General features: G+C 65.2%; 9 protein-coding genes across 9 annotated transcripts; all 9 read right to left on the bottom strand.

The window, feature by feature from the left end:
* Window positions 1–99: 99 nt before the first annotated feature.
* Q8F55_007420 (uncharacterized protein) lies at window positions 100–1,662 on the bottom strand (the record flags this gene model as incomplete). The annotated part of the gene is made up of 1 exon (XM_069355850.1): window positions 100–1,662. One exon carries the CDS (start codon window positions 1,660–1,662, stop codon window positions 100–102), a length of 1,563 nt encoding a protein of 520 aa, XP_069205691.1.
* A 544-nt stretch (window positions 1,663–2,206) lies between these two features.
* Q8F55_007421 (uncharacterized protein) lies at window positions 2,207–3,961 on the bottom strand (the record flags this gene model as incomplete). Its single annotated transcript, XM_069355851.1, has 1 exon — window positions 2,207–3,961. One exon carries the CDS (start codon window positions 3,959–3,961, stop codon window positions 2,207–2,209), a length of 1,755 nt encoding a protein of 584 aa, XP_069205692.1.
* A 991-nt stretch (window positions 3,962–4,952) lies between these two features.
* Q8F55_007422 (uncharacterized protein) lies at window positions 4,953–6,185 on the bottom strand (the record flags this gene model as incomplete). The annotated part of the gene is made up of 1 exon (XM_069355852.1): window positions 4,953–6,185. One exon carries the CDS (start codon window positions 6,183–6,185, stop codon window positions 4,953–4,955), a length of 1,233 nt encoding a protein of 410 aa, XP_069205693.1.
* Window positions 6,186–7,348: 1,163 nt separating this feature from the next.
* Window positions 7,349–9,028, bottom strand: Q8F55_007423 (uncharacterized protein; the record flags this gene model as incomplete). Its single annotated transcript, XM_069355853.1, has 2 exons — window positions 7,349–8,869; window positions 8,969–9,028. The coding sequence occupies 2 exons, from the start codon at window positions 9,026–9,028 to the stop codon at window positions 7,349–7,351; spliced, it is 1,581 nt and encodes a 526-aa protein (XP_069205694.1).
* A 2,167-nt stretch (window positions 9,029–11,195) lies between these two features.
* Window positions 11,196–12,589, bottom strand: Q8F55_007424 (uncharacterized protein; the record flags this gene model as incomplete). Its single annotated transcript, XM_069355854.1, has 2 exons — window positions 11,196–12,462; window positions 12,495–12,589. 2 exons carry the CDS (start codon window positions 12,587–12,589, stop codon window positions 11,196–11,198), a joined length of 1,362 nt encoding a protein of 453 aa, XP_069205695.1.
* A 428-nt stretch (window positions 12,590–13,017) lies between these two features.
* Q8F55_007425 (uncharacterized protein) lies at window positions 13,018–16,510 on the bottom strand (the record flags this gene model as incomplete). Its single annotated transcript, XM_069355855.1, has 3 exons — window positions 13,018–15,717; window positions 15,752–15,868; window positions 15,905–16,510. The coding sequence occupies 3 exons, from the start codon at window positions 16,508–16,510 to the stop codon at window positions 13,018–13,020; spliced, it is 3,423 nt and encodes a 1,140-aa protein (XP_069205696.1).
* Window positions 16,511–17,424: 914 nt separating this feature from the next.
* Q8F55_007426 (uncharacterized protein) lies at window positions 17,425–19,537 on the bottom strand (the record flags this gene model as incomplete). The annotated part of the gene is made up of 7 exons (XM_069355856.1): window positions 17,425–17,744; window positions 17,777–18,100; window positions 18,141–18,302; window positions 18,337–18,496; window positions 18,668–19,223; window positions 19,255–19,390; window positions 19,423–19,537. 7 exons carry the CDS (start codon window positions 19,535–19,537, stop codon window positions 17,425–17,427), a joined length of 1,773 nt encoding a protein of 590 aa, XP_069205697.1.
* Window positions 19,538–19,841: 304 nt separating this feature from the next.
* Q8F55_007427 (uncharacterized protein) lies at window positions 19,842–21,824 on the bottom strand (the record flags this gene model as incomplete). Its single annotated transcript, XM_069355857.1, has 4 exons — window positions 19,842–21,255; window positions 21,404–21,518; window positions 21,586–21,660; window positions 21,719–21,824. 4 exons carry the CDS (start codon window positions 21,822–21,824, stop codon window positions 19,842–19,844), a joined length of 1,710 nt encoding a protein of 569 aa, XP_069205698.1.
* A 508-nt stretch (window positions 21,825–22,332) lies between these two features.
* On the bottom strand, window positions 22,333–24,001 carry Q8F55_007428 (uncharacterized protein; the record flags this gene model as incomplete). Its single annotated transcript, XM_069355858.1, has 2 exons — window positions 22,333–23,661; window positions 23,759–24,001. 2 exons carry the CDS (start codon window positions 23,999–24,001, stop codon window positions 22,333–22,335), a joined length of 1,572 nt encoding a protein of 523 aa, XP_069205699.1.
* Between the last annotated feature and the right edge of the window lie 1,815 nt (window positions 24,002–25,816).

Below are 25,816 nucleotides of genomic sequence, written 5' to 3' on the forward strand. Positions count from 1 at the left end.
GAGCTACGTTCATTCCACGTTACACGATCGAGTCTACTACGCCACCCGAGAGAAGGGAGGCAGAGCCTGCACACAGGCACACCCAGCCCATACCCGCTCTTACTTGACGGCGGCGACGCGGAACTGGTACTTGCCAACACGGGTCTTGAACTGCTCCATGGTCATGAAGTTGAGATGCTGGTGGCCCAGCTGGTTGGCTTGATCAAAGGCCTCTCTCGATGACAGCCCGTGAAGAATCAGGTTGAAAATGACCGCCCCCTTGACGTGACGCTTGAAGTCGTTTTGCATCTGGGTGACAGACTGGGCCTTGGTGGGCAGGTTGAGGACATTGAGGTCGAAGAACGTCGTGTCGCCTTCACCGAGAGCCACAAAGTTGAACACGCGGTCGAGAGTGCGGTACTTCTGGACGAGGAAGACTACCGCCGCGAAGCAGGTGATGAGGGAAACGGGGACAAGCTCACACTCCTTGTGCACAGCAAACACTCCAGACGTGGAGGTCGGAGCTGCAGGAGGGGTGGTAGATGTCGGGAGCACACAGTGTGGGGCGGCAACAGTGGACGGCTTCGAGCGGAAGATGAAAGTCACCTCCTGGACGGTTGGAGCCAATCGAGGCATCTCAATGTCGACGGCTTGCACCTTGAAGTTGAGATTGGGGTTGAAGTTGATGTTGAAGACAACCTTGGGGGCCGTGAGCTGCTTGCCGATTGTGAACCACGTTGGAATGACGTCGCCTTGCTTGAGCAGGGAGAGAAAGTAAACTTCCTGTTCGTGGGCAGTAAAGACATAGTTGCGGGGGTTGTCGAAAGCGTCAAGGGCGTAGCGGACGATGCTAAACTCTGGGACCGTGTGGGGGGAAGGCCACAGAGTGCGCAGGCGAGGGTCGAGCCGGCCTTGAATAGTGATAACGCTTGCGACATTGAGGACGGTCGAGAAGCGAGACACCAAGTCATGGAAGCGGCGACTGTCGGTGTTGACTGCGGGAAAAAGGTGCTTCCACTTCTGCTTTCCAAAGTTGAGCTTCTTGAGTCGGTCTTGGAGAATGTGGAACTTGAAGTGGCGTGCGGAGGACTCCAGGACGACAGGAGTCGTAAAGACGGGAGAGAACAAGAGGACGTCGTGCAGGTCGCGGAGGTCGCTGGACGTTGCACGGAGCTCGGCCCGAGTCTCGGGGTCTGCGTACTTGATGATAGTGCTCCAGATGTGGGGAGCCGCAGTGGGTTCTATCGCCGAAGAAGCCACAACCAGGATGGGTTCGCGGTGAATGAGCTCAATGCGCTCGGTGGCGGGCGGGATGGTCGCCTGCCGCTGCTTGTAAGCGACAGAAAGCAGGGTGGCCAGGATGATGAGAAGCGAAACCAAGATGAAAGGCAGGGTTGCAGGATCGGGCGGGGCATTTTCCGGCGAACGGAAAACGTAGTCAAAGCCCAGGACGCGGCCGAAGAAGTAGAAGTCGGTGCTGGCGTCGACGAGGAAAAAGATGAGGAACCCAATGATGACGGACAGGGTAAGCTTGAGGAAAATGAGGAGGAGGTAGAGGGCCGCAAACTGGACACACCAGGCCACGTAGGCGCAGGTGTCGCAGACGTTGGCGAGCCAACAGGCAACGGTGTCGAAGACGTCGAACGGCTCGGCGCCCGCCGCACTGCCGTCGCCGTCGGGCATGGCACAGAAGCGAAGCTTGACGAGGTGGCTTGGAGCAAGGGGTTGGAAAGGTGGTTATGGGGGCAGGTTGGCGTCGAGGTGGGGTGGTGGCGTGGTGAAGAGAAGAGAAGAAGAGAAGTGGGTTGGAATGTAAATACAGCGTGGACGGCACGCGAAGGACCAGTCCAAGCGCGGGATCAACTGGGCACAAAGCGAGAGCGGCGACGAGCATCCCGCACGCGCACGCGTCCAGGCGCCATGTCAGTTGTGTGTTTGGAGATTGGCACCCCTGGAGGCGAGTGCGCCGGCACCGCCGCCGCCGATGGAGGCACCACAACAACGGGGGCATAATGGGGGGTGGCGCCACACTGCCGATCCACCGCCGCTCCACTGCAATGCCGTGCGCTTGTGGTGAGTGGTGAATGACTGCATGGTTATACTACAATTGTTTGACGGTACGGAGCTACTGAGAATGTCTAATGGTGCATCAGAGCATGGGGAAGGTGGCTAGTTGCAGGCGACCCTTAGGGTCGAGTGCACAGCGTCGCAGCCACGCGCGCTGCGGTTACAGGACCGCAGCGATACGGAAGTCGTACTCGCCGAGCTCAGCCTTCCACTCGTCCTTGGTGATGAAGTGGAGGCCATGGTGCCCGAGGGTCTCGATCTCCTCGGGCGACATCGCGTGGCGGTCGCACTCCGTCAGGTCGGTGGCGATGTCCTTGACAGCGTCCTTCAGGATCTGCTGGAGCTCGGCGTCGGAGCAGGGCTGGGCCGCGCAGAACCAGTCCCAGTTCTTCTCAGTCTGGTAGTTGACGAAAGTGAAGGTGCGGCCGGGGGCACGGTTGAGGGCGACAAACGAAAAGATGGCGTTGAAGCAGGGGTAGCCGCCGTTGGGAGCCTGGCGGTGAGGCTTGAAGCCGAGCTCACGGACGAAGATGGTCACGTTCTTGACTGAGGGGGCAAGCATGGAGACGAGAAAACCGTTAACAAGCTGGTTGCCGTTGACGTTGACATGGGCGGCGATGTCCTCGGGACCAGCATCGTCCTCCTCGGCGCCAACATCGTCCTCCTGAGGTGGAAGCGCGGGCTCGATGCCTGGGCTGAAGACGACGTTGATGACAACGTCGGGTGCCGAGATCACCTGGCCAATGGAGAACCAGGTGGGCTTGACGTCGAGCGGCTCAATGAGGTGGAAGAAGAAAACTTCCTTGCGACTGGCCTGGAAGACGTAGTTGTCCGACAAGGAGAAGTTGTCGAGGACGTAGCGGACCACACAGTCGTCTCGAAGGCACACCTCCTTCTCCTTGAGCTGGTTGGTGAGAGTGCCCTGGATGTCAAGGATCCTGGCCTGGGACAAGTTGCGGCGGAAGATGTCGAAGCCACTCTCCTCCTCGAGCACGAGCTTCCACGGCGCCTCGATGAAAATCTTGTTGACATAGTTCCGCTGACAGATGAGCATGTTGTCGGTGTCGGATGCCAGGATGATAGGACGAGGAAAGACAAGGTCATGAAGTCGGCGCATGTCTTTGGACACGAGGATGAGGCTGCTGCGGTCCTTGCGATCGGGAAGAGCCTGGATAATGGCTTCAAAAATGCGGGGGACGCTGAGCACGTCAAAATCGGGTGGGAAGCGGCCGTGGGCGTCACGACTGTTGGGGTACGACTTGGGGGCATTGGCGCGGATAGCGGGAGGATGAATCCAAGCACGAGGGACACTCTCGAGCGGGATGATGCCGGCGCCCACGAGCCAAGCGAGGAAAGCGTAGCGGAGGACGTGGAAGAAAACACCGTAGGGGGCCTGGATGACAATTTTGAGTGCGAATTGCAGTGCGCGAATAGGCTCGTCGCTGCTGCGCCAGCGGATGCGCCCGCGTTCACGTCCGCCGGTGGCGGCCGTACGGGGCTTGCGATCGCGGGGACGCTCAGACCAATAGCCGCCAACCAAGTCGCGGAGTTTGCTGCGCTCGGGCCCACCGTTGAACGGCAATGTGTGGACGAGCAAAATGTTCCCTAGAGAGCGACGGAGGACCTCAATCCCCTCCCTGTCGAGCGGTGGAAGATAAAACCCAAGTTCGAACAGGACAAGCACAGTCATCGTGCCCACGAGGACACCGAGGCCGACGATGAGGTCCGCCACCTGGGGCACGAGGTGGGTGGCAACCGAATAGGCAAAGACGACGACAGGGTTGCCGTTGACGTAAAGCTTGTAAAGGTACTCGGAAACCCAGTAGCCAATGAGGTAGACAAGGATGGCGAGCGCGGCGGTGACGTTCCCGGCGGCGCGGGCGGCGCGGTGGGCGCGGGCGGCGGCGTCGGGCATCTTGGGTAGAACAGTGGTGGTGGCTTGAGAAGGTGGGGAGGGGCGTGGTGGGTGGTTGGAAGCAAGTCGTTAGTGGTTGGGCTTTAAGCGTTGAAAGGATGCAGCGAGCAGAGTGCAACATGGGCCAAGCCGGGGTGCACGGCGCGTGGGAGCGGTGCGGTGCGCGTGGGGCGGGGGCGAGTCGAGTCACCCACCCACTCGCCGCCGCCCGTCACGCCTTGACCTTGCGAACCACCCAGCATTGTGTGCTGCACAAACACGACCCTTGCGGAGCGCAGTGCCGTGGGCGGCTGTCGGCCGGCGACCGCCACCGGAGCCAAAACGGTCCCTCCTCCTCCACCCAGCGCCACACTGCCAATCCTCCACTGTGGCTGGCTCCAGCGGCGGCACCTCGCTTCTTGCCTCCGACTCCTTGTCCTCTGCACATAAGGGAGGCGCTCACTCTTTCGTTTTTCTCATGCCCCCTTGCTCCGGGCTCGTCGGGCATCGGCTGGGTGGTGGTCTCATCGCCCCAATGTGCAAGTGAGACAGGCCTCGTCCCTGCACCGGCAACGGCACGTACCCGCCGGCCTTGCTCGACGTTTAATCTCTACAGCCATACGAACAGGACCGACACGCCAATGTGAGTGGGAGGCTGGAAGTCCCAGTTAGAGGTCGGGACCGGCCGCAACACACTGCCAGAAGTGAGGCGCTTCGTCCCAGAGACCAAACTCCTCATCTCGAACGCGGAGAACAAAAGTGCAAACAGATACTGTGAGAACAATGACAATGCTATGGAGTGGCAGCGGCAGCGGCAAGCGGAGCGAGAGCCAAACTTGGGGCTCTTCCTTGCCTCCTCTAATCGCCCAGTTCCGTGTCGCAAAATGTAATTGCATTTTCTGTATGTACGTAGAAGTGTATAGACTGATGCTCAAGGATTGCGTCTCTTATCTATCATGGGCAGACGAGCGGCAGACGAGCCGTGTCGATGTAGCGCCGAGACAACCGTGAACTAGTTGGCCACGATACCACCGATGACCCACTGACCATCCTTGGTGCGCATGACCGTGTCCTCGTGAGTGAAGGGCTCGGTGGCGCCAGACATCTCGAGGGCATACTCCTCGGGCCCCACCTTCTCGAAGTACTCTTGATGGCCCAGGAGGGAGATCTTGGGAGAGACCAAGCTCTTGAGAAGGCGGAGTCCCCTAAGACGCCCCGCCCGCACGACCGACTTAGCGACGGCAAGCTGGTCCCAGGTAGTGGTGGCAAAGGCGATGTTGGACAGGGGACTCGAAGGCCAGCCCGACATGCGAGCAGTGGTCACGCAGCAGTGGTCTTCAAGGGGCTGCAGGCCGACGATGGTAAACTTGCGGCCGGCAACGTACACGTTCGGGGCAATGAATGTGGCGAGCAGGTCAACCAGGCGGCGGGCCATGCTCAGAGCGATGGCACCGTAGACCGGGGGCACCGAGCCGTCGGTGGGCAAGGGCTGAAACTTGATGATGAAGGTAATGGCGGCAAGACGACCATCGCTGAGGGGCGGAAGGCCGGGGGTCCGTGTCCTCATCCCGAAAGGGCGGAGTGCCATGTTGGTCACCGTGAGGTGGAAGTTGATGACAAAGGTGATGGCCTTGGGAAAGGGCTGATCGAAGGCGTTGACCGGCCAGAGGTCGAAGTCCTTCTTGTCGAACCAGTTGATCTCCACAATACGCTTGTCGCTACCGACGCCACCGATCGCAGAGTGGAGGACAAGGTCCGAGGCGTAGCGCGCGACAGGGATGTTGAAGTACTCGGCGCTGAGAGTCGGAATGGCGGAGTGCCACGTAATGAGCTTGGGATCAGGAAAGGTGCCCTTGATGTCGACCAGCTTGGTGTACTTGTTGAACGACTCGTGAATGAGGCTGTGGTTGGCGAGTTCCGAGGGGCAGGAACTGACGCAGAGGCGGAGGTGCGGCCCATTGACAGCGCGAATCGTGAAGTCGCCCATGCTGCGAGCCTCAGTGTCGCGCCCAATGATCTCGGCGTTCTTGAACAGGATGGAGTCGATGGCCTCGCGGAAGGCCTTGTTGGTGCCACGGAGGGGCGCGAGACCACTCATACCGTCGGGTGCGTCCCAGAGGTAGTCCAGGATCGCCGTGGCGATGTGAGGGTAGGAGCCCTCGGTGGGGTGCGAGAAGAACGCAGCCGGGATGTAGTGGTCGCGAGCCGGCGCGTGCTGGTAGTACTCGATCTTGGTGGCGGGCATGGTGGGGTCGCGGGTTGGTGGGTGGTTGGGATGGTGGTTGGGTGGTTGGGTGGTTGGGTGGAGTGTTGGTGGGTGCAAGAGCAGGATGAGTGTTGACTGATTGTTCAACCTGTCGCTGGAAATCTGGATGACTGCTCGCTCCCAGTGCGAGTATGACGACGAGTACGAACCACCACAGCGCCCATAGAGGGCGAAGTGACGGGTCGCCACACCGCTTCCGCGTTTCGTCGCCACGCCGTCTCCTTGCCCGGCGTTAGCGGAGACTCCGAGGCATTTGGCGACGGCGAACGCATCTTCGCGGTGCACAGGCCCTTTGTTTGGTCAATTCCGAGCGCGAGGTTGAACGAGGGTGAGGTGTGGGAGCTGACCCGTGGGGTCCCGCTCGACGCATGGCGGACCGGCGTCATCCGCCCATGAAAGTTGAGTAGAGCTGATCGGGAGATGCCTCCACGCTGCCTCACGACGCCGAACGAACCGGTAGTGGGGGCAATACCGTGGCCTCCCTCCTTACTGCAGAAGGAGTAAAAATGGTGGGACGCACAGTTTGGTGCAAGGGAGAGGTGAGATAGGTGGCTCTCGCCTGGGACCCACCCAGAATCGAACCCGCGCTCTGGTTAAAAAATAAGCGTAAATCAAACAAAAACACGCGCCGTCTTCAGCCTTCGGCACGAGCACCTCAGCACACCTCTGTGCATGGCAGGTGTCCACTTTCAGTACCTGATATCCTCACAACTCATTGCGAGCGGTTGAAGTGGATTGGGCGCCGCTGGATGCCAAACGGGGCGAGGGGATGTGAGTCCACCGCCGAGAAGACGTTCCTCGGTGCTACTCTTAGCCTGGTCTCTACACCCCACCGTTTTGTGCAATAGGGTAGGTATGAACATATGCATGGTGCTTCTGCTGCTACTTGAATCTTTCTCGCGACATAGGGCATCAAAGGAACAGGAAGGAATGTGACGAGCGGCGATCTGCTGCTTTCCACTTGTTCTCTCCTCGCCCCTCCCCCCCTTCTATGTCACAGCTGGATTCTCGGCACGCTGGGGATGATGAGACTACGGATTTACTTAACAAGGGGATGGTGGACTGTGTGTGCCTCGCATTACCTCAACTCCCTCTTCACCACTGCTACCTTTGGCGTGGCACCGACTCCAAGACCGCCCCTCTTAGTAGTCGTTGAAACGGCGGAAGAGGTCGTGGCGCATCTTGGGCGAGAGACGAGCCTGGTAATTGGCGAGCGTCTGGGTGGTGTATGCGGGGGTGTTCGCCGACACCTTGTGAAGGAGGCCGGTGAGACGACCCATAAACCAGGCGGCTGCACTCTCGGAGAAGACCTCGTCCCACATGACACTCTCGGTGACAGCGGTACCGGGCACGCGCGTGTTCCAGAAGTCAGCGAGGCCATTGATGCCGTTCGGGTGCGTGGTGTAGATGTCGTGGAGACGCTGAGCGCAGAACGTGAACACCTTGACGAGGTGCTCAATGCCGACGATGGTGTAGTTGCGAATGTGCGAGTTGCACACGGTGTACGTCCCAAGGTGGTCGAGCACCTGGAGCATCGCATAGACGAGATGCTCATACTGCGGGCGGGTCATGCCCCCGTGAAACGCACACTGGCCGTAGAAAACGATCGTGACCTTCTTCGCGCGGTCGCCGAGGCGGCGGGCACCTCCGAGCCGATAGACGTTGTCAACGAGCGTGGGAGAGTCGAGACCGAGCAGGATGGTGTACTGCGTGGCGGTGGGCTGGGGGTGGCTGACGAACCATGCCTCCTCGTCAGGGGTGCGGTACGCCGCGCTGTGCACGACGCAGTGACCCTTGCCCATCTGGATACCGCTCGTGTCCTCATAATAGCCAAGGTTGACAAACTTTGAGAGGAGGTGGACCGTGGGGGCAGTGAACTCAAAGCGACGGAGGGCGTCGCAGTGCCATTCGGTGGCACGGCCAGTAACACCGACAACCTTGACGTTGGCGATGAGCTTGTGCATGAGACCGGCAATGGCCTGGGTGTTGTTGAAGTTGCCGGGGACGTTAGGGACACCTGGGATGGTGGGGTGGTGAGGGATGGCATCGTCGTGGTTGTAGATGAAGAGGACGCTGTTCCCGATAGTGAGGACAATCGAGGGGCCCTCTTCGAGGGTGAACTTCGCGTACTTGCAATTACGCATCTGGACCTGGATGCTCTCGTTGGTGGGGTAAAGACCGTGAGTGCGACAAGCGTTCATGGTGTCCTTGGTGAAAGGAGAGGTGAAAGAGTAGGAAGAGTTAGGCATGGCCGGCTGGACAGTGCTGTGCGAGGCAGTGGTCGTGGGCTGCTGGGTGATGGGGACGACGGGGCCAGCGGTGACCGAGGTGCCGTTGGTGCTGCCAAGGGAGGCGCCGGTGACAGACGTGCCGTTGTTGTGGAACAGGGTGAGGCCGGTGACAGGGGTGCCGTTGATGTTGACGAAGGGGAAGCCGGTGGCAGGGGTGTCGTTGATGTTGTCGAGCGAGGGGCCGGAGGCAGACACACCAGCGCCGACGGCGCCGTCGCCGGTAGTGATCCCCACAGGCTCCTCATGGTCCTTGGTCTCGGCAACCTTGGCCTCGTCCTTGGTGTCGGCAACCTTGACCTCGTCCTTGGTCTCGGCAACCTTGGGCTCGTCCTTGGTCTCGGCAACCTTGGGCTCGCCCTTGGTCTTGGCAACCTAGGGCTTGCCCTTGGTCTTGGGAGCCTTGAGCGCGTCCTTGGTCTCGGCAGCCTTGAGCGCGTCCTTGGCCGCCTTCAGGGCCTTGAACTTGCGAACCGTGGCCACAATGGGGTTGGCGGGGACACCCTCCGTAGGGACAGAGCGGGTGGGCGGCATGTCCTGAGACGACAGGGTCAGCGTCGCGAAAGGGGTCTGCAGGAGTCTGTACTCACTTGAAGTGCTAGTGCGGGGTTGGGTGGCTTGAGCGAAGTGCTGTTGGATTGGTGTTGGAGCGAGTGCCGTGCCGGGGAGGGCAGTGGCGAGGTGAAGTGAAGAGTGGTTGAGGGGACAATACGACGCGCGGACCGATCTTTATAGACGGGGGCCTGTCCCCCCAGCAGTGCGTCGACTCGGATTCTGCCCAACCACACCGTCACCCACACCGTTACCAAGCACGCTCGTACGGTCAGACAGACGATGCTGTGCCAGCCAAGACGTCATCATCCGTCTGCCTGGCTCAGCTCCCCCACGCCGAGTCACTCGCCTCGCTCCCTGCTGCCCCAAAACGCTGCGCCAATCACTCCAAAGCGCGAGAGTGGGTCCGAGGGCGCAGCCTGGAAAATGGCGCGGAGATGGCTCGCGTCTGTGCATACACAAGCGCCGCACCAACGAGGTGACGCGACGTCGGGGCGTGTCTGGGGTGCGTGCGGCCGTCGACTGTCGAGCCATCGCCGCGGCAGCATCCGTCCACCTCTAGTGCTGCAAATTTGTCATCTGCTCACAACCCTATGGATCGAGCTCCCGCCCATTTTGTTCGCAGCATGCATTTGTTGCTGGAGCGCTCCGCCGGCAGAGAGGGTGGGTCGGCGACAATCCGGCAGCCGGGCCATCTGTGCCCCCAGATCGTCCCCCACGACTGATAACGACACACACCCCGTCGAGCAAGGCACGAGTGGGCGAAAGGGAAGATCAAGTGGGCCAAAGGGTGGGATTGCGCAAGCGCGGCCATCCGGAGCGGGATGGCCCCATGTCGGTTCTCGCCTCGCCCCGCCCCACTGGCTTCGCCCGGCCGCCGAGACGCGGTGTCGGCGGCCAACCTCGCTCCCGGCTGTCACGCCCCCATCCTCCTCCGTGCCTTGCTTGACGTGTCCGCTCGTACTCGGCTTGGGGCAGGCCGCGTCGACTCGACGCCAGAGTGGAGGAGGCGCGTGTGGCACATTTTTCTGATTTTTGGCCCCGCTGGCTGGGCGAGCGCCGTCTTTCTGCAAGTAAATATTTGAGCGTGGTGGTAACAGGAGCTACGAGACGGCTTGGGGCGTACGTTTGTTGCCATTCGAGCGTATCGGTCCCAATGTCCCCAAGTGGCAGGCTCTGCTGATCGCCCAGCGGCGTGCCCGCGGGATATTAGGTTAGTGGAATCGAGCGCGGTGGATGAGCAACAAGCCATCCTGCACTCAGCGGCGGCTGCGACACAGGCGGCGACACGGGCGCGGCATGGGGACTTGATGCAGGTGAACTATTCCATTGTCTGGGGGAGGATGCACAAGGGGGGAGGGAGGGGCATGGTGCAAACGCCCGCGTGCTGCTGATAAGCTAGAGAGCACAAAAGAGCGGCAGTTGAGATTTCACCAAGTTGGCCGCCACTGTCGGATATCTCCGGGCCGGGCCGGCCCACCCCGCCGGCCTGCACTCGCAGCACCGACACCCTGCCTTCAGCGTCGCTGGAGCAAGCACCTGGGCCGATGGGTCGTGCTGCAGGTCTACTTGCCTAAGGTGTCGGGGGTCAAAGGCGGCAGAGTGGAGGACAAGAGACGCCGAGGAAAGACGCCGAGCGGAGACAATCATCGCCCAGATCGCCGTTGCCTCCTGCCTCCTGCTCGCGGCGTGCTGACGCTGCCTTTGCCCACGGCCGTCTACACTCACTGCTCATCAGGCTCTCATAGTCCCCTCCTAGCTAATGCCGGCCTAGCAGGTCGTAAGGATGCGCCCAGCTCGCGACCCCTCCTTGAGGATTCACGGTGGGCGGTGCGCCACTTCGTCTCCTCGACTTTTGCCGGCACGGCCGGTGTCGAGCCACGCGAGCTCCGTTGGCGCGCCATGATGGTTTGCGTGGTGCCAATGGCTAAAGTGGCCGGTGCGCTTTCCTGGTTGGCGCTGCCGTCGTCGCGCCACGGTCGCCGCAGCGATCTTATTCACAGATACTCATGGAGCCGCGGCCACCTGGCCAGCACCCACCCCCATCCCCGTCTCCTGCCCAAGCGCGTACCACCAACACCCTAGGCCTAGTGATCACCACCACACCCCAAGCACAGCAGGTATACGCGATGCATCCAGCGCCCATCTACTACAACCTCTCGTCAAGCCACTGCGAGATGGCCGTGAGGTCCGAGTTGCGCCAGCTCGGGTTAAACACGGCCGGGAGCTCGGGGCTAGCGGGCGGGTCGACGTGCAGCGCCACGCTCGGCGGCGAGGCCGGGAGGGTCGTTGCCGTGCTGAGCGGTGACACAGCGCCGAGAGGAGACGGCGCGCGCAAAGTCGCCGCCACGCTGAGCGGCGACGCGGCCGACGCGCGCGACGAGAGCGACAGCGCCACCGAGGCGGGCGAGAGCGCCGCGGACGAGTACCCGAACGCCGGCGCGCGGCCTCCCGTCGGCGCGGTGGCTGGGCGCGCGGGGCGCGGCCCAGGTGGGAGGGGGAGCGGGCCGGTCGGCGGAGGGCTCGGGAGGGGGAGCACGCGCCCCGGCGCCGTCGCGGGGCGGCGGCCGAGACGCGCAACCGGCGACGCCGCGCTGCGCGTGGACAGGAGCGCGCGGTGCGCGAGCGGGCTCTCGGGCGTCGCGCGGCCCCCTGCACCCTCGTGCCCCTCGTCTGAGAGGGCCGGCGCAGGCGGGGGCCACGTCGGCGGCGCGGCGCCGGGCGGGAGGGCTCGGGGTGGGGAGAGCGCGCGGGGTGGCGGGCTGAGCTGGCGCGGCGGTGGGCTGAGCTGGCGCGGCGGGGAGAAGTGCGTCGGCAGTGCAGGCGGGCTCGCAGCGCGGGGAGGCGACAGCGCGCGCGGCGGGCTGATGGGGAGCACGCGCGCGCCGAGCGGCGGGGGAGAAAAGTCGTCGCGCTGGCTCGCCGGATCCTCATACTTGTGCTCTTCGGCGCTGCTTCCCGGCTCTGCGTCGGCCTCGGCGCTTGGCTGGGGTGCGCGGCGGCGGCGCACAGCCAGGACGAGGAGGATGAGCGCGAGGGCCAGCGCGACGGCGCCGCCCGCGATCCCGCCGGCTAGCGCGGCGGTGTTGAGCCCCCCGCCGCTGGCGCCTACACTAGCTGGCGCGGCGGGTGGTCTGGCCGTGGTCGCTGGCCCTGGGGGAGGCGCCGCGCCGGTCGGGTGCGGCGCAGGCGAGGTCGTCGAGTGGCTGACGGGCACGTAGACCGTGTAGCGCGCCGTGCTGAGAGGTGCTGTGGTCGTCGGCGCGGTGTGCGGGTCGGTCTCGGTCCACTGAGGGGGTGGGCTGGGCGACGGCGCTGCCCCTCCGCCAGCGCTGTTCGACGACGAGCTCTCGCCCGCGGCGCTGCTGCTACTGGTGTCGGTGCTCGTCGACTCGGTGCTGCTTGAGCCGCTGTCGCTGTATGTCAGCGACGCCAAGCCCACGCCCACCTCGATCTGCTGCGTCTGTGCCACGCCCAGTCGGCCGTCCACTCCGCCGTGTCGGTCGTCGCGTCGGTAGCGCTGGCGTTGGCGTTGGCGTCCATTCCTGGGTGGTGGGTAGACAACAACTGACTTTGCAGACGCAGCGCAATCGTCAACACGCACCCAACCCGCCCTTGCACCCCCCGCCCCGCACCCCCCGCCCAGTGCGAGGCCCGCGCCTCCTAATGTTTGGCGCAGCGAGCCGTGCGCCGCGAGGGGCTGTCGGCCGCGGCGTGTGCGCGTGCCAGCCAGGCTGGCGTGTGCGTGTGCGCGCACCCCGACTCGGGGCGGTGCGCGGCGCGCCGTCGATTCTGGGGTCGTGTCGTCGAGCGAAGCCGCACAAGTCAGTACCATCGGCAACCTCCTTCGGTGACATGCCCCGCCACGCCAGCCACGCCGCAAGCCACCACTCCACCAACAGTATGCATAGTTGTTCAGTGTACACAATGAGTAGGTATCAGCATGCCATGCAGTACAATGCGCCACTGCGCTACCACCAGCGGGGCAGGAAGCGGGACAAAAAGCCGACAGCCGATGACGCCTGCGGCGTGTCGTCGAGCGCGTCGAGGTCGAGGTCGTCCGTCTGGCGGATGGCCGTGTCGTCGCGGGGGCGGTCAACGACGTAGCGCCCAGGTACGGCCAGCGGGAGCGACGGATACGCCGCAAGCGTCGAGGGGCCAGGTCCAGCCTCGCCCATCTCGACGTCGACCGCGCGGCGGTCCGCAATCGCCATGGCGGCGGTGCTGGGGCCGGGGCGGGGCGGAGCAGCCTCGTGCGGCACGGCCGCCTCGGGGAGGAACACGGGCGGCATAACACACCCGCCGTCGACCTGCGCGTTGTACGGCGGAGGCGGGGGCGGCGAGTGGCGGCGGTACAGAGGCGGCGTGTACCCCGGCGGGTCGGAAGCGGCGCGAAGGCGAGCGGCCTCGCGGCGGGCACGAATAGGCACGGGGGCGCGGAGGACGGGGAAGATTGGCAGCTCGTAGCGCGGCGGGGGCGAACGCACCAGAGCCGCAGCCTCGTCGAGAGTGCGAGGACCAGACACGCGGCGGGCCGGGCTGGCTGGGCTGCGACGGACAGGGCTGTGCGGAGAGCCAGTCGCGTTCGACGGCCCAGCAACAGGCTCGTCGTCCTCGCTGCCGGCCTCGGTCGCAGCCTCGTCGGCATCGGCGATCGCCTCGAGCACCAGTGGGCTACCGAGTCGTGCCTGGCGGCGGAAGGTACCGCTGCCGAACGCCGACTCGTCCTCGTCGTTGTCGCGAGATGGCGGCGGCAGCGACACCGCGCGCACACGTCGGTCTTGCTCCATCGAGACCGCGCGAGCCTGCTCGGCTTCCTGGCGGCGACGGGCGTTCGTGAACCGCTGCTCGCGGATACGAGCACGGAACTCTGCCTCGTTGCCGACGTTGTACGGCTGAGCACGGGGGCGCTGACGGCCGTCGCGGGCGCGCGCGGTACGGTTGAATTCAGCGGCGACGCGTTCGGCTTCAGCGAGCTCGGCGTGGCGGCTTGACTCGGCAGCGGCCGAGGCCTCCTCGGCCGCTGCACGCTCGCTATCGACCTGGGCGCGCTCGGCTTGGCGGCTCCGCTCCTCGGCCTCGGCCGCGGCCTCTTCAGCACGACGAAGCGCCTCAGCGACCGCAGCACGCTCAGCCTCGCGGCGCTCGAGGCGGTGGGCCTTGAGGGAGGCAAGGTACGGTGCCTTGAGCGACAGGAAGCGGCCAACCTCGGACAGGCGCAGGTCGAGGCGGCGCTGCTGGCGGTGGGCGGCCTCGACGGCCGGCGCCGACGATCGCTGGCGCTTGCCGATGGTTGATGATGGCAACGCCGAGGCAGAGAACGCGAGGAGGCCGAGCGCCGCGTCGACTTGTTCGCTGTCGAACATCTCGACGTCGTCGCTCGGCGAGGCCAACAGAGTCTCAACCTCGTCGTCGTCCTCGAGAGCCGCGATTGTCGTCTTGGTAGCGCCAAAGTCGTTGTCATTTTGGCGCCAGGATGTCGTGGAAATGTTCTTCGAACGGTGTCTCCGGAGCAGGGCGGAACGGGCCTGCTGCGCCGTCTTGCTCTTCTTCAGTGCCTTGACGTAGTGCTGGCCAGCGAGGGCCGGGCGAACCTCCTCGACATAGCGCCACGTGTGCAGCGAAGTGCGCTTCGGCGGGGCCAGCCCGCGGCGCTCGTCCATGTCCTTGACTCTTGCGACAAACCGGCGAGCTGTGCGCTGAGCATGGGCGAGGATTGTCCTAGTGATCGCCGAGCGCGACCGATGGGACTTTTCGCGCGAGGCGAGGAGGGACGTGGGCGACGATCGCCGGAGGTGTTGCGTGTCGTGGGCGACGGCGCGGGCTGGTGGCGCACGGTACGCTGGGCGACGCGAGTCTGCCACCGAGACGATCTGTGCGTCCCCGTGCTGACGAGTGTGGTCGGCACGGGGGACCGTATTCTGGTAGCGGATCCGCGCTGCGTTGTGGCGGACGTCCTTGGGGGTGACAGGGGTGCGGACAGATGCCGTGGCGATGGGGATGGCGGACGTTGTGGCGATAGGTGACGACGCGATAGCTAGGAGCGTACGCGCTGCAGCATTGTCCTCGGCGCGCGCGGCGCGTGCACCGGGTGCTGGCGTCGGCGTCGACGGCGCAGTGCCGAGCTCGAGATCCGAGCTGGCAGCGACGGCATCGTCGTCGTCCGCGTCCGAGTTGACGTCCGAGTCGAGCTCGAGATCAGAGCTAATGATGCGGACCGTCCCGGCGGCGTCAGAGTTGTCGCCCTCGTCCTCGTCGTCATGCTCCGCAAGCTGTAAGCGGGGGCGGGTAGGGGTCACGTCCGGCGAGGTTAAGTGCGAATTGGAACGCTTGATGCCCGTCGATGCCCGAGGGGCAGGCGTCGAAGTGACAGGGACGAGAGCGTATCCCGCCCGAGCCGCCCACTGGGCCAGTTGGCGCTCGGACGGGGACGACGGCGGCGGGGTGGGTAACTGGGCCTGGTCGCGGCGGCGGCGCGACTTGTGGGCGAGTGGCGAGCGCTCGCCATCTGACTCTTCGTCCGCATCCGAGCCAGACGACGAACGGCGCTGCGGCGTGGTCGGACGGGACGGGCCTGCCTGTGCTGACTGGGCGCGGGGGGGCGGCGAGGAGGCGGCGCTCTGCTCGAGATAGTCGCCCACCTCATTCGCATCGTCGTCCTCGGAAGTCGACTGCGCGTCAGCTCACTCCCCAACCGTCACCCACCAGAACGACCATGCCACGGGTGAGGCGGTCCACGGACCCGTTGGACACGACGCGCCGGCGCTTGGCGAGGTGCGCGAGGGGGCGGGTCTTCGCAGGGTCTGGCGCGTTGCGCGGCTCCTGGCGGCGTCAGCGGCGACGCGACGCGCGACTCACCCTGCGGCGTGAGCGCGAGAGGACGCGCTTGGGGTTGCGCACGCGGCGGGAACCCATCATGTCTATGGACTGGTGCGGTGGGACATGCAGCTTGGAGTTGGCGGCAGCGGCAGCGGCTGGGCCATACTCGCGCGCATCGACGCCCTTGCCCTTGGGTCCTTTGGGGGACAATAGCGGCAGCGACGCGAGGCTCTTCTCGACCCAGGCGTCGTCGTCGTCATTGTCTGAATCGCCCCGCTCCGTTTCCGTGTCAGAGCCGAGCGTGTGCTCGATCTCGAGCGCCGAGCCGAGCGTCGTGTCGCTGTCTGCGGCGGTGGATTCGAGGTCGGTGGATGACGCGCTGGGGGTGCGGAAGGCGTAGAGGCGGGGGTTGGGCGCGAGCGATGACGACGAGGGCACGCCGAGCCCGAGTCCGCTACGAGCGAGCGACGCCGCGCCGAGGCCGAGGGACGGCGCGCGGCCGAGCCTGCCGCCGCCGCGCTTGCCGCCGAAGCGCGCAAAGCCCTGGTTGCCGAGGCTTGCGGCCATGCGCCTGCGGTGGAGGTCTGCCCAGCGGGCGTGGGGGGGCGGGTGGTGTGGGGCGTGGGGGCCGGGGTCGTCCGGCATGGTGTGTGTGTGTGGATGGGGATTGGGTACGCGGTGATGGATAAGAAGGAGGAGGAGAAGGAGGAGGACGAGGGAGGAGAACGAGGAGGAGGAAGAGGAAGACAGGAAACTGGGCCGTGACGACTTGGACATGTCAATCAAAGGGTTCATAGCGCGACAGCCGCCCTGATACCATTTGTCTGGGTCACCATCACCAGCACTCTGCATGCACCCGACAGCGACACCCACACCGACGCCGAGGCCGACGCCGACAGCGAGCTCGACACCATGCATAGCGACAGACAGCGTGCTCCACTCCAGCGCCGAGCTCTCAACACCGCGATATCTCACCCCACCCCGCCGCCGATACCACCGCGTCGTCCGAATCGGGAAATTGTGCCGACGAAAGTGAGACCGAGATCCTGAGGCACCTGACGGCGGCGAGCGGGTGGCAAGTGGCGAGTGGCGAGTGGCAACGGCGCGAGCGGCCTGATCGAGCTATATGAAAGGACGAGGGCAAGCGACAATGAGGAGGAGGAGAAGGAGGTGGTGGTGGTGGAGGAGCGCGTGGTGGAGCAGGACGCTGCATGACGCCGTGGCGGCCGCACGCACCACGCGCCACCGCTCGGTGCTTGTTGACAATGGTGTGGCCTCGCCGTTCTAGCGTTCGCGTGACGGTTCCAGCAGCGTGTGCGTGTGCAGCTCGCCTGCGGCGGCGTAGTCGGCTCTGACCAGCAGCGAGATACCCGCTGCTCACGACTCGAGCAAGCGAGCTCGCAGTGAGATCGCGGCCCAACCCCACCCCACCCCACCCCACGCCACACGCCTGTGCATCCCCCTGCACCGCGCCACCGACCCTGCCCCCCCTGCCAGGCAGCACCGTCACGCCCCGTCACCTCTCCCACGCTCGCCTAGTCGCAGTCGTACCCCGCGGCCTAGTCGCAGTCGTACCCCGCGAGCAGGTCGTCCAGACCGGGGGGGAGGAAGAAGTCCTCGAGGCCGACGAACGGGACGGCGTCGGACGGGGCGGCGGACGTGCCGAGGTCGCCCGAGAGGAAGAGGGGGAGCGGCGCGTCGCCCCCGCTATGCAGCGCAGCGGGGTCGAGGCCTGCTTGGAGGGTGCCGAGCCAGTCGGCCACGGCGGGCGGCGGGGTGTCGGGCGGCGGCGGCGAGCGCTTGCTCGCCGGGAGGATGCCCTCGCGCCGCGCCTTGCGCAGCATGAGCCTCAGCGAGCGGGCGTACCGTCCCGCCGGGACTACTGTCAGCGTCGTCGCCGCCACGACCCACCACTCTCAAGCACGCCAGCGACGGCCTCGACGTCGTCGGCCACCTGCGCTAGGTCCATCTCGCGCGGGAAGAAGCGCGCGATGCGGGCCAGGAAGCTGGCCGCGAACGCCGCACACACGTGGGTGTAGTGCGTCCCGTGGGCGAGGGAGGCGGCGTAGAACTCGCCCCGGAGGGCATAGTCGACGCACCGGGCCGCGCTGTGCATCGCGCGGAGGGCGAGCGCGCGCCCCTCCCCGTCCATGGCCGCGACGTCGGCAGGCGAGTGGACGCCGCGCAGGAGCTGGCTGTTGATGAAGAGCTCGGCGAGCTGCCGTTGGACGGATACTGGCGGTGTTAGCGACAGCGAAGCGGGGGAACGACCCACGCGACTCGCGCACAAAGCCCACATCGCGCCCGTCAGCGGCGAGCACCTCCGCCCAGTGCCGCTCCCACGCGTCGAACTGGTCGTTTGCCCAGCGCAGGCGGGCCAGCGTCGCGGGCGTGAGCGGGGCGTCGGGCGCGGCGCTCAGCTCGACGTGGAGCGGTGCTGGCGGCGTCAGCTTGCCCCTCCCTCAACTCACCCCGGAGCGCGAGCAACTCGACAGCATACACCAGCCGCGTGTCGCTCTCCAGCGCGAGCGGGTGCGCGAGCAGCTCGCGCGCGCGGAGGATCCCCTCGTCCTCGCGCACGACGGCGGCGCGCCCGGCGCCGTAGCTCATCTGATGTTCGAGGCGGTAGACCTGGCGTCACGTCAGCGGGCCCGGGGGAGCACGCACGCAGAGCCACACCCTCGCGCGCTCGACCAGCGCTCTCTCCCCCTCGGCCTCGGCCCTGCCCCTCCCCGCGCCCATGCCCCGCGCCGCTAGCTCGGAGAAGGCGCGCCCCAGCCCCAGCTCGGAGGCGAGGCGCACCGCGTGCCCGGCCAGGAGCCAGCCGTTGTCCCCGAACGCTGCGAGCAGCACCAGCGCTTTCACGGCCTCGACGTCGCCCCCCCGCAGCAGCGTGCCTGCGGCCATAGTCTCCGCCGCGGCGCGGCACGCGCCCTGCGCGGCGCTCACGCGCGCGCCGTCCCGCGCCCGCGCGCCGACCAGCATCACTGCTGTCAAGCTGAACGCACTGCGGCGCCGCAGCGCGTCGAACCCGTCGACCGCGGGGTCGTACGCGTTGATGTAGCCGCTCGGCCCTGCGTAGAACGCGCGCACGAGCGCGCGCCCCTCGGCCTCGGAGAGCGCGCCGGCGGATACGGGGTCGAGCTCCCTCTCCCTCGCAGGGGCCGAGGAGAGCCCGCCGAGCGGGGCCGCGACGTCGCCCAGCCCCAGCGCGGGGCTTGCGGAGCGGCGCGGCGTCCGGCCCCGCCGGGGAGGGGAGCGCGAGCGCGAGCGGGCCAGCTGGGGACAGGTCGCGCGCACCACCTCGCCCAGGAGCGCGCGCACCTCGCCCATGGCCGCCTCGAGCGCCGACACGCGCCTGTCGTCAGCCAGCCCGCGCGCGCACTCACTCCTCGACTGCGTCTCCGCCCGCCCGCGCCGGCCGCTCGAGCACGCACGTCTGCCCCGCGACCCGGCAGCGCTCGCACGGCGGGTCCTCGGCGCCGACGCAGCGGATCTTTGCGCGCCGGCACGCGTTGCACGCGCCTTGCGTCAGCTGGGCCGGGGGTCGCACGTACGGTTCACGCGCGTGATGGGCGCTCTGGGCGCCCTCTCCTCCTCGGCGCTGGCGCTGGCGCTGCGTGTCGAGCCGACGCGCGCGGCCGCGTGCCGCGCGTAGCTGCTGTATCCCATTTGTTGAGTGTTGATGGCACTTGCTGCTGGTGGATTGTGTTTTGGACGCCGTCGTGGGCCGGAGGTTCGGACCGGACGGTCCGGTGAATGCCAGGCGGGTGGCTACTCCTCATGAATGCTCGACCATGTCCCCTGCTCCTCTCTCCTCGCTCTCCGAGACACTGATGCTACGCCGCGCCTGCAGAGACCAATTCATAGACTACCAACTGACGACCGGGCTACTAGCTACGTCCGCCTCGCCTCGCGCTGCGCGCTCAGCTCGGTGCTTCACCGCCGCCCGCCTCGCGCTGCGCGCTCGGCTCGGCTACGCCGCACTCGCAAACCCCTCAAAGATCAACGCCAGACCCCACGCTCCCGGGTCCGGCACGTGCTCCTTCTGCAGCTGGTCCTGGTCGACGTACGCCGCGCGCCCGGCCGACGCCACAAGGTTGGCGGTATTCTCCGCCGCCTTCTTCGCCTCGGCCGCCGCCGCCGCCAGCCCCTTGGCCGGGAACGCCTCGATGAACGCGACCAGCGGGTCCATGAGCGTGCGGCTCGGCGGGCGCGCAGCAGTGTACCCGTACAGCACGTTGAGCGCGTGTTCCGCCGCCTTGGCCCACGTCTCGGGCGTCACCTCGCCCTTTGGCGCACTCGCCAGCGCCTTGGCCAGCGCGGCGATGAAGATGGCGTACAGCGCGCCACTCGTGCCGCCCATGTCCTCCTCGATGATCTCGCTGATCGCGCGCACGCTGTTGACCACGTCGCTCGGGTCAATGTCGCCACGCTTGATGCCCGCGAGGATCGCCTCGCCGCCCGCCTTGAGCGTCAAACCGCAGTCGCCGTCGCCGGCAATCACGTCGTACCGCGTGATATCCTTCTCGGCCGCGATGACGGCGTTGCACGCCGCCTCGATACCGGCGGTGAACGCGGCCGGGGCGGTGATGCCCGACGCCGCGTGGCTAGCCTTCTCGGCCGTCTGCTTGGTCGGCTCGGGCTTGAGCACCGGCACGGTGGCCGGGCGCCAGCCGGGCGCGCTCGATTCCGCGTCAATGCCCTTGAGGATGAGCTCCTCCTTGTCGGCTGGGAGGCGCAGCGCCGTCACACTGAACCCGGGCATGTCGAGCGACGACATGAACGTGCCGACAAAGATACGCACGACGTCGACGCCGCGGCGCGTGAGGCTGTCCAGCACGGCGGGGACAAGCCCGACCAGCTCGAGCTCGCTCAGCCCGCCGAGGTTGTTGACCATGACGACGGCGCGGTCCTTGCCCGTCCAGGGCACGAACGAGCGGTCCGGGTCGCTCGTGCTCGTCAGCAGCTCGACCATGTCGTCGATCAGCTTGGCCTTGCTCGGCTGCGCAATCTTGTGGAGCCCAGGCTCGTTGTGGATGCCGGTGCCGACCTCCATCTCGCCGTCCTTGAGGTACGCCTCGGCCCGCGCCGTGCCGGGCACGTGGCAGTGGTCGAACGACGAGCCGATGGTGCCGACGTTGTCGGCGACCAGCTGCGCGAGGTCGCGCACCTCGGCCAGCGAGCCGCCCTCGGACGCAAGCCACCCAGCGACCTTGTACACGAGCGTCGTGCCGGCGAGCCCGCGGCGGCCGACCAGCGCGCCCTGCTTCCTGCCGACCGCGACGTCGTCGCCGACAATAAGGAAGGCGACGTTGTCGTCGGCGCTCTCGCCGGCCAGGCCAAAGTGCAGCACGTCGCCGGTGTAGCGCTTGACAATGACGAGGGTGCTGTAGCGTCAGCGCGCGCGAGCGCAGCGAGCGTGCGTGGGTCGGAGCGATTGCCGCTCCGGAGCGTCATACCGCCGGAATGGGGCAACCGGCCCGGCAATCCCCCTCCCGAGCCTCGGCACATGACCCCACCGTGGCAACCACTCACCCCTTGTCGTTCTTGACGAGCTCGAGCGCACGGCGCACCTGCGACGTGTTGGGCGACGCGAAGATGTTGCCGCCGACAGCGGCGGTGAGGGACGCGGAGCCGACAAACCCGGCGTCTGGGGGGGGGTCAGCGGCCTTGCTCCGGTCCTCCACCCCCCTCCCCTCCCCCTCGTGCGTACTCACGCGCAGGCTCGTGCCCCGACCCGCCGCCAGAGATGAGGGCGACCTTGCTCCTGTCGTGCTCGCGGACGTGGAGCACTGCGTGCGTCAGCTGTCAGGTCGCGTCGCCGCCCTCGAGGCGAGGCGGCCAACTCACCACGGCTCGTCTCGTCCACTGCGACCGCCGGGTTGATGTGGGTCAGGCCGCGGAGGTAGTCGAGCGGGAGGAGGGACGCGTTGTCTGCAAAGTGCTGCGAGGCCATGGTGATGGGTTGTACAGATGGAAGAGAGATGGACGGGGTTGATGAAGGATGGATGGGATGCGATGGGGGCCTAGGCAATCTACTGTTGCGCAGACTAGCCGCTAGTTGCCGGGCCGGTGGCTGGCTGGGTGGGGGCGGGGGGGCGGGGGGGCGGGGAAACGGCCGGGCGGGCGAGTCGGCAGTGCCACCTCCGCCCACTGCGCCAAGCGGCTCGTCGCGCCGCTGCATTGCATTCCCCGACGACGGCGCGAGCTGACTCGCATGTGCTCTGGCACCTCACCGTCGTCAGCGGCATGCCGCGCGGCAGACGGAATCCCGACATCCTACCCACCCTGCTACCTCCACCCACTCCCTCCACCCTGCCTCGCCCAACATACTTTCCCCAACCTCCCTCCCCCACCCAAGCCTCGGTCGCTCGCTGCGCTCGCTCACTCACCCCCCGCGACAATGATTGTGTGCATGAATACTGTCACAGAGAAAAAAAAGTTACAACCATTGACAACTACATCTAGTGCGAGCCCCACAGCCCGCGCCCGTGCTGCGACCCATTGTTGGCCATGGGCTCCAGCCCGTAGCCCTGCGCCTGCAGCAGCTCAGCTTCCGCATCATCCTCGTTGAACAACGTGTCGCCGCGTTCAGGCCCATCTCGTCGTCCGTGCTCGCCAAGGAAGCCCCGCTGCAGCTCGCGCATGCCGTTCAGCGCCTGAGTAAAGGCCGCAGTGTAGTAGGCCATCTCGCGCGGTCCAGGCTCGCGGCGCGTGTCAATCTCCTCGACGTCTGCGCCCTCGAGCTCGGCATCGCCGCGCGCCTCGGCCTGCGCACGCTCAGACTCGCGCTGCGCAGCCTTGAGTTTGCTCTCGAAGCGCTTGATGCGCCACCAGCCGCCAACCGACGCGAGGATCAGGAAGAAGCCGATCGTCATGATCATCAGGGAGAAGTACTCGTTGGCCTTGCCGACGTCCATCGGGTTCATTCCGGGGAGAATGTCTTGAAGAGTGCCGTTGTGTGCGTGCGCATATTCTTTCAACTGCTGCACGCTGTTGAACAGGAGTGTCGTGCCATTGCCGCCCCAGGCCTGAGGGATCGGAACCTCGGTGGGCCAGCGCAAAGCCGTGTACGAATTGAGAACGGCCTCGGCATTGACATCTGCCTGCAGCTCGTTGGTTCCTGGGACAACGTCCATGTCGTGTGGAAAGTGTCCGGTCTTCTGGAGCTCGATGGCTTGATCGCGGAGTTGGAATCCAAACTTGACGAGCGTCACGCCGAGACCAGCGCGCGAGCCGTACTTTGCTGCGTGCGTCGTGTGGAGAACGTAGGTGAGGAGGAAGCCGACAAACTGGAACGCGCCAGACACGACGAGGTTCCAGAGGAAGCCGAAGAAGTTGCCGCCGGGCATGCCGTCGATGAGAATCTCGTCGCCGTTGACCGAGCTGTGCAGAGGGCCGAACGGTGACGACGCCGATGGCAAAACCACCGTCGTGTCCCAGTACGGCGGTACAGCGTCGCGCAACGCAGCCTGGTACGACGGTGGCGCGTCCTTCATCTCGTCCTCGTTGGCAAACTCGGGGCCGTCTTCACCTTGGCGGACGGTTCGGTTCTCGGGTCGTGCACTCAGGTTGGCAAAGACGCCGCTCTGACCACCGCCGAGGGCGGGACCTTGCCTTGGCGCTCGGGTGGGAAGGAACGACAAGGGGAGGATGCCGCCGAGGAAGTGCCTGTTCGACGGACGATGCACACTGCTGCTGGCGGGGACGACACCGTTGCTGTTACCCGGGGCGGGGTTGGTGGCCGAGTATGGCTCGAAGGGTGGTGGGGATCCCGGTGGCGGACCAAGGAACTGTTTCGTCAGCAACAGGGGTGAGGTGGCTCGGCGGCTCGGCGGCGGCTTGGGCCTGAGAATTGCCAAGAACGGAGCAAGGACCAGTGACACTCACATAATCACGGTCAAAGTCATAGTCACCAGGCATGACGGCGCGCTGCTCCTGGTCCTGCGAGGTGTTTGAGAGCAGGTGGTGGTCCTCCTGCGCATCGTCGTGGTCGTCGTCGTCATCGTGCGGGCCGTCGAACGCAGCGTCCATCTCGGCCGGATCAGGCACTTGGGTCTGACTCTGGCGGCGAAAGTACGATCGTCTGGGCGTCGAGTCCGACGAGGGAGTCCGTCCAAACAGCGAAGACATGATGGGTGATGGGGTAGTTGTGGTTGTGGTTGCGGTGGTTCAAGTGGTAGCTATAACGCGTGTCAGCATTGCCAGTCGTCGAGTTTCAGGGGCTGTGTAATCGCCTGCGTGGCCACCGGCCGGCGGCCATCTCGGCCACGATATGCAGTGTAAAATCAACACGTAGCGATCAGAGGGTGGTGCATGAAGTCAATGCACACGTTTATCGCCGAGGAGCACCTGCGCGAGGCCGAAGCTCCATCGACTCATAGCGACTTCTTTGTATCGTCACATCGCGGGGTGGGTGGTGGTTTGTGATGTCGCGGGGGAAGGCGGCGCGGCGCCTGCGCGGTCTTCTTGGCACACTTACACTGTGATTACTAGTTGCTGAAGGGGGGCGACGAGGCGGCTCTGCCGCCTCTGGTTATTGTCTCGGGAGGGGAGGCGGTGGTGCCGGGGTGGGGAAGAGGAAGGGTGAGGTGAGAAGGGAGATGAACAAGAATGAATGTGGTTGTTTGTGGATGAAGGATGAACGAGTGAGGTCGAACGAGACGACGACGGACAATGGCGGGGCGGAGGAGAGGGGGAAGGGGGAGGAGGCAAGGGGGAGCGGCAGCTGGAACAGGGTAGAATCGTACGCGGGAGCAACGGCCGAGGCTGAGGAAATAGGCTCGCTTTCACGTGGCAACACGTGGATTGAGGTGTAATAGGCCTTCTGACTCTTGACGCGCCTTTTCTCATTGTTTGGCTCGTTTGGATCCGAGTTAATAGACGGTGCAATCGGTTCCTGCCATTTTGAGGATTATTCACATTCAAGACTCTATCTAACCTATGCGATTAATACCTCATCGACGACGACGCACAACAACGCTCAACTCTGTCTGGATAAGCGAGAAGGGGGACACCCAAGATGAGCACGCGACGAGGAAGCGAGGGGAAGGGGGAGGGGGAGGAAGGAAGGAAGGAGGAAGGCAGCGGGATGCCTGATGCAACACTAACCGGTCGAATGGCGAGCGCGTCATTGCGGGGATTTTGGTCGTAATGTGGATAGCGAGTGAGCGAGTAAAGAGAGATGTGCACGCAATGATGCCAAGGCGACGAGGCGGCGGCAAGGCAGACAGTGCCGTGGCCGGGCAGACTACCCGCTTGTGGTGTAGCTCGAGGTATGACGAGCCAACGAAACGGCACGCCCAAGATGGAATGCAATGTAGACAAGTGCAACTGTGAGACGCTGGCGTGCGTCGTAAAAGGTAAAAGGCCCTGTCGTTATAAGGCAAGTAGCTTCCTGCCCCCGCCTGTGGTTGGCCCCGTCAGTCTCACTGTGCCTTCCCTCCCCGCCCCGCCCAGCCTCGCCTCTCCGGCTTGTAGCGCGCGCGTCAACTACATACTAACAACTTCATCGACTTGTACATTGCCACTTGTTTTATCGTCGCGCTCATCCCACCCACTCTTGGACACACAACACACACACACACTCCTTCCTTTTGCAATTCATCAAGACTCCAAGACGACCTTTACATGTTTGTGCACCAGTGACGACATACACGCAGCACCGCCCGACCCCTCCCCTCTCCCCCCTCCCCTCCCTTCCCCCCCCCCTTCCCCCTCCTGGCGTTATCTTTCGACAGAGAAACGTGGGACCCCCACGTTCGTCGACCACCACAAAACACTCCACCCAAAATAATCACTGCAACCTGCCCCCTGCCGCCGGCACGACGACAACTGGGACCACTCGCCTATACGCATCTCCTGGCATGTGCTCAAGCTCGTCACTACCACTACGACCAAGGCAATCCTGAGCAAGCCAGGTGAGTGAGCAACGACCCGCCAGGTCAA

Source organism: Vanrija albida (genome assembly GCF_041260175.1).
Source record: "Vanrija albida strain AlHP1 chromosome Unknown contig_6, whole genome shotgun sequence".
NCBI classification, from domain to species: Eukaryota; Fungi; Basidiomycota; class Tremellomycetes; order Trichosporonales; family Trichosporonaceae; genus Vanrija; species Vanrija albida.